The 13,292-nt window shown below is 43.5% G+C and overlaps 1 protein-coding gene across 1 annotated transcript; it reads right to left on the reverse strand.

Moving 5' to 3' along the window:
- Window positions 1–5,288: 5,288 nt before the first annotated feature.
- Window positions 5,289–12,173, reverse strand: LOC101290581 (ABC transporter B family member 4). Its single transcript, XM_044493700.1, has 12 exons — window positions 11,878–12,173; window positions 11,089–11,143; window positions 10,483–10,658; window positions 10,165–10,386; window positions 9,812–10,050; window positions 9,153–9,678; window positions 8,794–9,067; window positions 8,063–8,693; window positions 7,748–7,976; window positions 6,636–6,902; window positions 6,244–6,507; window positions 5,289–6,153 (listed from the first exon to the last, which is right to left on the reverse strand). Exons 1-12 carry the CDS (start codon window positions 12,127–12,129, stop codon window positions 5,509–5,511), a joined length of 3,780 nt encoding a protein of 1,259 aa, XP_044349635.1. The 5' UTR covers window positions 12,130–12,173; the 3' UTR covers window positions 5,289–5,508.
- Window positions 12,174–13,292: the final 1,119 nt, after the last annotated feature.

The raw sequence follows: 13,292 nt of genomic DNA on the forward strand, positions 1-13,292 counted from the left end.
TACATATGCGTGAAAGTGCATCCGCAACTACATTTTCCTTACCCTTAATGTACTTGATCACATAAGGGAAAGATTCAATAAATTCACTCCATTTGGCATGACGCTTGTTCAACTTAGTTTGACCTTTTAAGTACTTGAGTGTTTCATGATCGGTTTGTATGAAAAACGCATGAGGTCTAATATAATGTTCCCAAACATGTAGCACACGCACTAAAGCATACAATTCTTTGTCATATATGGAATAGTTAAGTTGAGCACCGGAGAGTTTTTCACTAAAATAAGCAATGGCTCGTTTTTCTTGCATCAAAACTCCGCCAATTCCGGTACCACTTGCATCACAATGAACCTCAAAAGTTTTCTCAAAGTTGGGCAAAGCAAGAATCGGTGCATGAGTAAGCAAAGACTTGAGCTCATCAAAAGCGGTGGATTGCTCAAAGCATGTAAAGGATCCCCAAACAAAAGGAGCATTCTTCTTACTCAAAGCATCTAAAGGAGCGGCAATAGTGCTAAAGTCTTTCACAAAGCGACGATAAAAACCCGCAAGGCCAAGAAAGCTACACACTTGTTGCAAATTGGTGGGTTGGGGCCAAGTTTTAATTGCTTCAATTTTAGATTCATCAACATGGACACCCTTGGAAGAGACAATGAAACCCAAGAAAACAAGTTTGTCAACACCAAACATGCATTTTTTCAAGTTGGCATAAAGACGTTCCTTGCAAAGGGTTTGCAAAACAGCCCTAACATGATTAAGTTGCTCTTTCATGGTTTTGCTAAACACAAGAATATCATCAAAGTAAACCACAACAAACACTCCAATATAAGGACGAAGCACAAAGTGCATAAGTCTCATGAAAGTACCAGGAGCTTCCGATAAACCCATAGGCATAACTAACCACTCATACAAGCCAGATTTGGTTTTGAAAGCAGTTTTCCACTCATCACCTTCTTGTATGCGGATTTGGTAATAGCCACTTTTAAGATCAATTTTTGAGAAAAAGGCGGCACCGCTAAGTTCATCAAGCATATCATCTAGGCGAGGAATGGGATGCCTATAGCAAACGGTAATAGCATTTATAGGTATACAATCGGAACACATGCGAAAACTTCCATATTGCTTAGGCACAAGTATAACAGGAACGGCAGAAGGACTTAAGCTTTCACGTACATGACCATTGTCGATTAGTTGTTGTACTTGCCGTTGGATCTCCTTAGTTTCTTCGGGATTGACGTGGTATGGAGCTTTGTTTGGGAGGGGCGCTCCGGGGATGAGGTCGATTCGATGCTCAATGCCTCGTAGAGGAGGTAGACCCGGAGGTAGCTCATCAGGGAAAACATCTTGGAATTCCTGCAAAAGAGATTGAAACACTAAAGGTAGCTCGTGAGATGTGTTAGTTTTTGGGTCCCCATCCTTGCACACAAGGACAAAGTGCATAACACTCGATGGGCTCTCACACACCTCTCTCATCTCGCTTTTTGTGGCAAATAGGACTAGGTTTTTCTCTCTAGGCAAAGAGGTGCTCAAGTTTGGCTTGTGGCTCTCACTCACTTTTTGGTGGATCACTTTCTCACTCTTCTCTCCACGATGGGTGGCTTGCTTGTCGGCGATCACTTGACTAGGAGACATAGGTCATAGCACATACTCCTTCCCTTTCATCTTGAAGCTATAGTGATTGGTACGCCCATTGTGGATGACACCACGGTCAAATTGCCATGGTCGACCAAGAAGGAGGTGGCAAACGGACATTGGGACGACATCACACTCCAAAGTGTCCTCATATGCACCAATTTTGAAGGAGACTTGGACCGTATGCTCAACTCGTATAGTGCCGGAGTCATTAGCCATTGGACTTTGTATGGGTGCGGGTGCTTCATCTTGACCAATTGAAGCTTGGAGCATAGTTCTTCACTTGCCAAGTTGTGGCAACTACCTCCATCGATGATGACCTTGATGGACCTTCCATTGATGCCGGCCTTAGTGTGGAAGATGTGGCATCTTTGGTCTTCTTCTTGTTGATGTTGAAGAGTCAAGACTTTGGATACAATGAGAGCGGGGCTTGAATCCTCATCACAAAATACTTGATCATCTTCATCCTCATTCACTCGCCGGTGCATGGCCACTTGCTCAAGGGCTTCCATCTCCTAGTCACTCATGGAGTCATAGGTGCCATCGTCGTTGAGGATCATGGTGCGCTTGTTTGTGCATTCATAAGACTTGTGGCTTCGACCGCCGCAAGTGAAACACTTGAAGGAGCTTGTCTTGACAGTCTCGTCGGTCGGAGTAGATGATGAAGCACGCGGCTTGAAGTTGCTTGTAGTAGGAGGAGGACGACTTGAACTTGTCAAAGTTTTCTTGTAACTTGACTTGTCGTCATTGCTTGGAGAAGGCTTGGTTGATGTAAAGGTTGGAGGAGTTGTTGAAGCTTGGTTGTCGGAGAAGCCATAGGTCTTGGATGAGTACTTGGCGTACTTGAAGTCATCTTGCACTTGACATTTCGCCTTGGTTGCTTGATGCACGAGCTCAATGAGGTTGGAGTAGGGTTGGAAGTTGGCGATCTTCTTGATGGGATGATTGAGTCCATTCAAGAAACGTGCCATTGTTTGCTCATCATCTTCCTTGACATTGGCTCGAATCATGGCTATCTACATTTCCTTGTAGTATTCTTCAACACTCTTTGTTCCTTGCTTGAGGAGTTGGAGTTTCTTGAAGAGGTCGCGGTTGTAGTAGGTGGGCACAAAAAGTGCTCGCATGACATCCTTCATTTGAGCCCAAGTGGTGATTGGAGGTTCACCTCTTGCTTGTCGGCGCTCAAGGACTTGTTCCCACCATATGAGCACATAGTCTTGGAACTCAAGTGATGCCATAACGATCTTCTTCTCTTCCTCATAGTTGTGCATACGAAAGATTTTTTCGACCTTCAATGCCCATGAAAGGTACTCTTCGGGGTCATTGCTTCCGTTGAACTTGGGCATAGTGAATTTTAGCTTTCCATAGCGTTGCTCTTCATTGTGTTGTTGGCGATGGTGATGATGACGCCCTTGACGTGGAGGGTAATCATCCTCATGTTGCTCTTGGCATGGACGAAGTCCATGATCGACTTGCTCTTGTTGAACTTGAGGTTGAGGTGGAGCTTGATGAGCTTGTGGAGGGGCTTGAGGAACTTGACGTTGCGCTCGCGGTTGGTAGTTCCTCTCTTGGATTTCTTCTCGAAGGGCTTCCTATTGATTGCGCCGTTCACGATTGCGGTTGGCGATGGCTCGACCTGATTCTTGAAGGGCACGTTGCACCTCAAGAGCTTGCGCTTCATGTTATTGTTGTTGAAGACGTTGAGCCTCGGCGTCTTGTTCCTCTTGGTGTAGACGCGCTCGTTCTTCCTCTTGGCGCCATTGTCGTTGTCGTTCTTGAGCTTGAGCAAACGCAACTTGATGTGGTGGAGGACGAAGTTCTTGCTCGTCGACTTGCTCTTGTGAATGCTTGTCATGTAGCGGATTGTGAGATGCATGACGGTCTTGACGCGCGGCTCGTCGAAGAGAGTTTGATGACGGTGTACTTGAGCGGCTCCGTCTTGAGTATGAAGAAGTTGAAGGAGGACGGTTCACCAACAAGGCGTGGATCTCGTCCATCCTTGCATCGTTCTCTTGCTTGTGCGCGTCGAGCTTGTTGTCGAAGTAGTCCTTGGTACGTTGCTCGGAGAGTCGCAAGTCGATGGCGAGGTTGTCGATGCGGTCGGTCATAGCTTGTTGATCTTGATGCAGCACTCGTTGTGCACCAAAGAGGTGGCTCTTGGTGACGTACGATGACATTGTCGTCGTCTTGCTCGATGAAGAGTGGGTTGGTAGAGGTACTTGGCCTATCCATCATTCTAAGCAAAATGTGAGTGTGAGAAGGAGAAGAACTTATACGAAATGTACCTTGACCGATGTTGACGATGAATCAAGTTCACTCAAATGCGGACAATGAAATAGCACTCTTGGTACCAATTCTTGTCGGTTCTCACACCTACACAAGTAAAAGCTTATGGTGGAGCTTGGTTAGGATGGTGGCATAAAATTTGACGCAATTCTTAGTTTGACTCAAAGATGTTGAAAAAGATTCGCACATTCAGAAATGCAACAAGTAGACCAAGCAAGTAGTGAAACACGGAAACACACACGCAAATAGAATAATGGGATTGTGCAAAACAAAAATGAGCCAAAATGTGGAGTCCACGAAAATGCTCTTGTTGCACAATACTCGAGAGACGCTAGCACGATTGCACAATAGGCGGATACGGAGCTTGTGCACAACCTACTAGGCAAAAATGCAACGATCTCTATCCCAAGTATGCTATATGTATGGTATTTCGGTGATATGATCCAAGATGATCGGATATGACAATCTTAATATAGTATGATGCTATGGTTCTTGCTTATAAGCTCTTTGCTTATCTTTCTCTTTTTGCTTAAAAGCTTGGTTGGCTCTTTCACTTTTGAGCACTTTTCTCATGCGATACTCCACGAACCAAGATAGCAATTGTGTATGCGACGATAACTTTGTGACACAAGAGATGATATGGTATGTATGCTATGGTGTATGATCACCAATGTGCACAAGTCACGTTGCCGGCAATACTCAATGGCTAGTCTCGATGGGTAAGCGACGCAAAAGATTGGATATGATGGTTATCAATGCAATTGCAAGGTATAACAAAGATGCGGGTACATGGGTATGGATTATATTAAACCATACTCATACCCACTATATCCGATGGGTATGAAATTTTCCTTTTTATTTACCCATGAATATATTTTTGACCATACCCTTGCCCTAATAGGGGTTTTACCCTGCGCGCGCCACAGAGGCAACAGTTCAGGCACTGCACCGGCGCACCGTCCCGCCCCCCCTCCCTGCGCGCCTGCCCCGCCGCCCGCCTCGTATCAGACCCCCTCCCCCCTCGCGCCGGGCGCCGGCCCAGCTCCGCTGAGGTACCGCCGACCTGCCTGGGAAGTCCGCTGCTCCGCCCCCAAGTCCTGGCTTGACGGGCTCCGGGCAGGATCTCGCTAGGCGCGGCTGTTGGGAGTTTCCTAGTATAACGACACAATTGGTGCCGTGGTAAGTCTTGGTTCTTGTCAGACACTCATACAAATTTAACTGCAGTATGATCAATTTCTAAACAGAAGATGCCTAGAGCATCTTAAGATGACAGGGTAGAGTCTTCATATTATACAGGACATGCCCACATTTTAGGTCTTCAAATATTTGTGTTAGGCATTATGTACAGCAGGATATTACACTCATTTACACATCGACGTGGGGAATGCACATTTCAAAATCAAAATCAGAAGCACAAGATTTCTTTCTAAATGATTACAATCTTACGCTACATAGACACAATAAATTTCATTCTAGTTTTCGAATTCCTCTTCAAGCCCCAAAGAATAATGCGGCACAGTTACAGAAACAGCAACAAAAGACGGTCAGGGAAGATGTACAATGTGCATAGAGATCGGAACCAAAACTGATCCTAGGTATCATGATGACGCTGAACGGAGTTCTACTAGTGAAGCGTACACCCCATCTTTTATGTTCATCAGCACCTCGTGTCTTCCTTTCTCAACTATTGCACCATCCTTGAGAACTGCAATGATATCAGCACCTTTGATCGTCGAGAGGCGGTGAGCCACAACAACCGTGGTCCTGCCAACCATCACATTGTCTAATGCATCCTGCACAATTCGCTCAGACTCAGCATCCAAGGCACTAGTCGCCTCATCAAGTAGTAGTATCTTAGGGTCCTTCAGTATGGCCCTTGCAATTGCCACCCGCTGCTTCTGGCCACCCGACAGCTGTATCCCCCTCTCCCCAACTGTGGTGTCATATCCTTGGGGAAGGCTTGATATGAACTCATGCGCATTGGATGCCTTTGCAGCTGCAATGAGCTCCTCCTCAGTAACTTCCCCATCCTTACCATAGGCTATGTTGGCACGGATTGTATCATTGAAGAGTACAGGCTCTTGGCTCACAAGTCCCGTTTGGTCCCTCAACCAATTGATGTTTAAGCTCTTGATTTCCACTCCATCCAATGAGATGGTGCCTGAATCAGGATTGTAGAATCGCTCCAACAGTCCAATTACCGTTGACTTGCCGCTACCACTCTCTCCAACAAGGGCAACAGTCTATATAAGACCACAATGAAAGTAAGCTAATATGTAAATCACTGTAGAAGATATAACAATAGTGATTTGGATAGAAAAAAGTGGGCTAACCTTGCCAGAGGGAATGTGCAGGGTAAAGTCACTGAAGATCTGAATATCTGGGCGGGTTGGGTACTTGAAGCTGACATGCTGGAAATCGATGTTGCCCTTGACCTCATCTAATGTCAAACCCTCATTGCGGCTTGAGTCTATTTCAGACTTTCGGTCCAATAAAGCAAATATGGAAATAGCTGAATCTTTTGCTTTTGTTGAATCGGTGGCCATTGCACTTGTTTGAGATACTCCAATAGTTGCTAAAACCAGTGCAAAGAAAACCTGCAAAGTATGACTAACTATGTGAACCTCGTGAAATTAGTGACTGGTTAAGGATGGAGGGATTAGGACTGAAAAACTTAATATGAAGAAGAAATAATTATTACTTCTGAAATAATGCAATTGCGTACCTTGAAAACGTCACCGAAACTTGATTGGCCATGACGCACAAATTGTGCTCCAACATAGAAACAAAGACCATACGTAAGGTACAGCATCAAGAATGAGAAACCAAATCCGATGCCTCCAACTATTCCTGTTCTGACTCCTTGACTCATTGAGGCTTCACATTTATCATCATATATTCTTGTAATTCTTTTCTCAGAACAAAATGAAGCCACGGTCCTAATACTACTAATTGCATCAGTGGCCACTTGACTTGCGTCTTCATACATCATCTGGAGAACCAGCAAATCATTAGCATTTACATAACAATTTTCAGAATGTGAAAACTAATTATCTAGAGTAAACTCAGATTCTTATTACTCGATGAACTTCTTAAAAAATGACTTCACTTTATAGCCTAGACTGAATAATTGCCATCTTATCTTACTGTTACATAAATAGGAGTTTGTGTGTTAAGAAAAAAGGAAGCTTGTAATGGTTGTTCACACCCATGTTTCCCACGTCGCTAAAAATCTATAACAAAAAATAAAAACAAGCTAACTAACTGAACACATCGACCTTAATGAACTAATTTGACCACCTCCTAAAAATTCTCAGACAAAAATGGAGCATGGCACGGGTCAAAAAGAAAGTATGACTAGGTGTCACTGTGGAGCCAAGGGCACGGTGTAAGGTTTTAAGCTGAGCAAGAATGTGGAGGCGTGACTTCGGCCAAGGCAGAAGTTGGATGGGATGACGGCGTAGGGGAGACCTGAGGCAGGCTGAGCCGATGAATGGCTTAACGTGAACAGTTTCTTTTTACCGGCGGCAAAGCACATGTATTTAGATTGTAGTTCTAGCTTCACAGTTAGAAACTGAATGCTCTACTAATTACTCCCTCCAGTTTCCCAAATGTGTCGTTTTGCACAGAGGCAGAATTTTTGTTGGACCTTTTAAATATGTTACAATAAATTAGTGGTTCTAACAGAAGACCCGCTAATGAAATATATCACGCGGAACTTCTGTCCTAAGTAACAACTAATATGGAACTGCATGGGGTATCATTTAGTTTTAGTAATTATTTGCAAAAGATCACATTGCTAGAAAAACAGCCTAATGGTTTCTTTTGATGGGTTACCTTGGCATCTTGACTGAAACCCTTCAAGAACTTCACTTGGGCATAACCTTGAAGACCCACTAATGGAATCACGCAGAGGATGATCAAAGAGAGCTTCCAGTCAGCTATCATAGCAATGACAAACCCTGTGATAAGTGTAGAGATGATCTGAACCGTTAAGGCCAAGTTATCTCCCACTAAACGCCGTACATTCAAAGCATCAACTGACAGTCTTGCACCAAGTGCTCCGCTGTAAGATATAATTTGGCAGTTAGTACCTAAAAGTAAAGCTCACAGATTCTAGAGGAAGAAACCAAGCGAAAAATTGTAACAAACCTGGAATTTTTAGGATTATCAAACCAAGCGACTTCTTGGTGTACAATGCTTCGGAATGACATAGCACGGATACGCTCTATAAGCTTCCCTCCGGCTATTCCAAACAAGAAGAGCTCTGCGGGTATTGAGATTATTGAAATGATACCCAGCACCACACACATCAAACCCCAAAAGCTAGAATCCTTTCTGAGTTTATCTGGTGGCTCATAGAAAGTTTTAATGGCACTGGAAATCATCACGCCGAACATTGGGAAAAGCACTCCGTGAACTGCTGCAGCTAGGGATCCTAACAGAATAATAAGTACCTCTGGTTTATTAAGAAGTGCCAGCCGTCCCATAGGAGCTTTCTTTGGAACCTCACCATCCTGCTCTGTATGATTCTCCCCATGTGTATCATTTCCTTCAGGCAATTCAACTGCGCCAGGAAGCCCAAAGGAGAGGTTGAAAGAATTCCTACTACTATTCCCTGCAGAACCTCTGCTAATCGATCGCTTCAATGACAAGCTTGTACTTTTAGACCTTGGATCCAATCTTCTATGGTCTACTTTCTGCTCTTCTTCATTGTTTTCTTGAAGCCTAATTAGTTGAGAGTATGCACCATCTGGGTTTACTACCAATTCATCGTGGGGACCTATACGAAACATTCATTTGTGTAGAAAATTGATCAGTTTAATCAAAATATGCCAAAGAAGTGATTAATAAAAGGTGATTGATGAGAATGGAATCTTGACCTTGTTCAACTATCTTTCCTTGTTGAACAACTGATATGCAATCAGCATTCCTGACAGTAGTTAGACGATGAGCAACCACAAGCGTCGTTCTGTCCACCATGATCCTATTCAGTGCCTCCTGAACTATCCTCTCCGACTCCACATCCAATGCACTAGTAGCCTCATCTAACAAAAGTATTTTGGGGTTTTTAATGATTGCTCTTGCAATTGCGATCCTTTGCTTTTGCCCCCCTGAAAGCTGAGCACCGCGTTGGCCAACCATTGTATCATAACCCTGGTACAAAATAAAAATAAAATATTAGCACTCAACTAAAATGGAAGAACTTGGATTAGGACAAATTATTGAAATTTTGACACACATTGGGCAACTTATCAATGAAATTTGCTGCATTGGCGAGCTCAGCGGCTCTCTTGATCTCCTCAATTGTTGCGCCTTCTTTGCCATATGTAATGTTATATTTAATTGAGGTCATAAAGAGCAAGGGCTCTTGGCTAACAAGACCAATTTTCCCTCTTACGGAATCAAGCTGTAAACTCTTGATATTGATCCCGTCAATCAAAACTTCACCAGCCTGCGGATCATAGAATCTCTCTACAAGACTAATCACAGTTGACTTGCCACTTCCACTCTCCCCAACTATAGCCATTGTAGTGCCACTAGACACATGCAAGGAGAATCCATCAAATATCAGTTGCTCAGGCCTTGCTGGGTAGCTGAAATACACATCTCTCAGCTCAACATCACCCTTGATATCTTCTAACTGCTTACCAGTCTTGTCATCAGGATCAATCTCTGGTTTCCTCTTGATTGTTGTGAACAATCTGTGTGCTGCAGATTGTCCCTCTGCAAAGGCTGTCATACAAGGGGTTGCATTACCTAAAGACCTGCAACACAATCAGAAATTATCACTACCAACGATGCGAGAAAACCTGCAACACAATCAGAAATTATCACTACCAACGATGCGATGTGAAGCATCATTACGATATGAATTCCACTTGAAGGTGGATAACTCACATTGCTCCAGTCATGATAGCAAACAAGATACTGATGACTTCTCCTCCTGTGTATCCTTTGGTAAGTATCAACTTTCCACCGTACCATATGGCTAAGCCATAGCTAGAGAAGAATATGAAGAAAACAGAACCCATGCCAAAACCATTGGCAAGTCCTTCCTTGACAGTTGTCTTGTATGCTTTGTTTATGAGTTTATTATACTCTCCAATGGCCTGTTTCTCCCCATTGAAAGAGGCAACCTGTTTTACAGATATAGCAACAAGATAGCTTGTGAGTACTCAAGAAATCACATCCTCGTTCTTAGGAACGTTTCAACTAGCCGTTATTTAAATTGATGTGCAAACTGAGCTTACTGTTTTTATGGATCCAATTGTCTGTTCAACAACATTTGCTGCATCACTGTATGATTCTTGACCTTTGCTAGAGATTGTAGATAACACTTTTGCCACTGCTCCTCCTGCAATTACAACTGGAGGTATGCATGCCAACATGACAAGAGATAGAAGCCATCCTTTCACAAAAGCTACCACAAAACCGCCTATGAAAGTAGCCACAAGTTGTAAGAACTTGCCAACCTGCAGTAGTCAATTATGTCATTTTTATATGAGTTGGAATGTAATGAACACACTGTTGCTTATGCGCTCTTCATTTGACTGGGAGAAAATCCTTACCTTCTCACCAATAGCATCCTGAACTAGCACAGTATCACCAGACATTCTTGAAACTATCTGCCCAGTTGTCATTTCTACGTCAAAGAATGATATATCCTGTCTCAAGACAGATTTGAGGTATAGAGATCGAATGCGTGTGGCCTGCCTTTCTCCAGTAATTGTCCAGCATGCCACCTCTGCACAGACAACAGGTTGGCTTGACAGTTATTCTACCTTGACACGAGAACTATATGACTTAAAACATTCGGAATTCTGTTTAAAATTTTCTTCAGTTGCGCTATGTGAAGAAACTTATGTACAGTATATTTCTTCGTGTGCCACTTTTCAGTTGAAATATAAAACGTGCGGACACTGTTTTCCTTATACTCTGTTTAGCTATACTCTTTGGACAAGAATTTCAGGAACACAACTTGGACTTTGCACCATGGGGATAACTCGCAATTTTGAAATACTAGTAGGGTGTCAGCTTTTTTCAGTTTAGTCAAACATATATTAATCTCATTATTTCTCTAAGAAAGATAGCAATCATGTTAAGTAACTAGCAGCAAGGATGCAGGTGGTGCGAACACATGTGGAGAAGTTGACAAAGTCTGCTCATGCTCTTACGGAGAAAGGAGACAACTGCTGTTCCGATACCCAAGTAGACAAAGCTCAGAACCGCCTGCAAGAACGAAATGATAACAGAGTGAAAATGTATTCCTGTCTTTACTGTCTTGCAACGATGTAATATATGCAAGGAAATATATATTATGGTAAAACTCAGGTGCTAGAAATTGTTGCAGTTTTTCTCTCTCTCTTTGGAATCCATGATGCTGATGGCCAACTGACAGTGACAAAGAAAGTGCAATGCGACAAACGTGACAGTGCGGATCACCTCTATCCCGTTTCAGAGTTTCAGAAGAGAGTTTTTTTTTCGAATAGAAGAGAGTATTCTAAAAAAAAATCAGAAGAGAGAAAAAAGAACAGCACGGATCTCGGGGCCAGAGCTTCAGATCCTTTATTTATCAGGAGAGATCCCAACATGTGGGTGGCAGCTACTCCTATCTCTTATGCTAATCAACGTGAAATCTCTTTGTTAAACTTGCAAGCTGCAGTAAACTGGAGTGATCCGCAAGCTACTTCAGAAACGTGATAGATTTGAATACAAAACACAATGTAAAACCGCTGCAAATTTTCGTTCTAAACTGGGCTCCAAAATCAAGAAAATTAATGGCAGAAGAAGCAGAACGGCGACAAGATTTGCCGGAGCTTTCTCGGAAGTAGAAATGGAATCGGCCGAGCAGAGTTGCCAGAACGGACGCGGTTCTCGCGCGTTGTCACGGATGGCGAGGAGAAAGCCGAGGTGATCGGAAAGGTGGCCGCTGACCGGAGAGACAGGCGGTGAGCTCAACTCACCTTGTTGACGCGGTGGAGGACGTTGTCGCTGGTGGCGCCGCCGAAGGCGTCGATCATGTCGCCGAAGATGACCGTCATGAGCGGCTGCGAGACGCCGTTGGCCAGCGCGGCCAGCGTGCCGACCAGCATCAGCAGCTGGTCCGTGCGGTCGGCGTACCGGAACATCCCCGTGAAGGACACCCTCTTCCCGTGCCCGCCCTCCTTCTCCTCGCCGTCCCTCCCTTTCGCGGCGGCCGCCGCGGCTGCGTCCATTGCTGGCAGCTTGGCGTGTACAGAGAACGCACGGCTTTTGTTTAAGCCTGATTCTTACGGCTCTACTTCGCGGGGTATTTATGGGGTGGCTGGCTGCTTTTGGCTGGTCAATGCTTAGAGTAAGTAGGGTATAAATGGGAGGAAAGGCGGAGGAATGCTACACTATACAACTGTATCCCACCGTTGCCAGAGCAGGGGTATCACGCAAATACGTAGGTTCTGGTCCCTCCATTCGAATTCATAAGGTTTAATACGCATTTTGAGATTATTTTTGATAACCAGCTAGACTAATAATGTATGGCACGAAGACATTACTTTATTTTGGGCATACATCTCATATGCTTTGAGTTTTCTTGAAAATCATAGTAATTTTGAAGTGTCTACAACAGTTTCATGCAAAGGGCATGCAAATTCAAATGCTGGACACTGATCTCATCAAACTTTTTAGTTCGAGTGATGTCACCTTCGAGCATAACTTAACTTATCTGGGTTTACATCACAAAGACCATAATTCTTCTGTCACCAGCCCAATGTTATTTATATCTATGTCATCTACTTAAAAATAGCACCTCGACCATGACAAATTGAATGTTTTCGGTGGCAATTTTCGTGACACGAGAATGAGAAATTTAGTTGGCAAACATGATAAATTCGTGCTTAGTGTATTTTTGGTCAGAAAATTGTCATGCGTGTCAACTAGATTTGTCATTCTCGTGTCACTAAAATTGCCATCGAAAACGTTCTATTTGGCACATTTAAATCCTGAATTTTCGGGATTTATCATTTCATAAAAAATAGCGTAAGGTTTTGTTGCCCACCTCGCTCTTCATCCAACCTTGCGTGCTCTTAATTGTCTCGTCTTTTATTAGCTTACCAAACAAAACCTCTCCTAGTTAAAAGGAACGCAAGGTTTTGTCGTCTACCTCATCTTCCCCTCCCTATCTTGGTTTTGACTTCTTCTCTTTTTTTCTTTCCTTTTTTGGATCTTTTACTGGTTTTCAATGAAAACCGCCTTAATTCTCCCACCTTTTCTTGACTTGCCAAATAAAATCTCTCCTACTTAAAAAGGACGTAAGGTTTTGTCGCCCACCTCATCCTTCATCGAGCATGCATTTTTCCCTCTTACTATCCGGTTTTGAAAAAAAATCCTTCCATCTCTAGAT

This window comes from Triticum aestivum, chromosome 3B (genome assembly GCF_018294505.1).
Source record: "Triticum aestivum cultivar Chinese Spring chromosome 3B, IWGSC CS RefSeq v2.1, whole genome shotgun sequence".
Lineage (NCBI taxonomy): Eukaryota > Viridiplantae > Streptophyta > Magnoliopsida > Poales > Poaceae > Triticum > Triticum aestivum.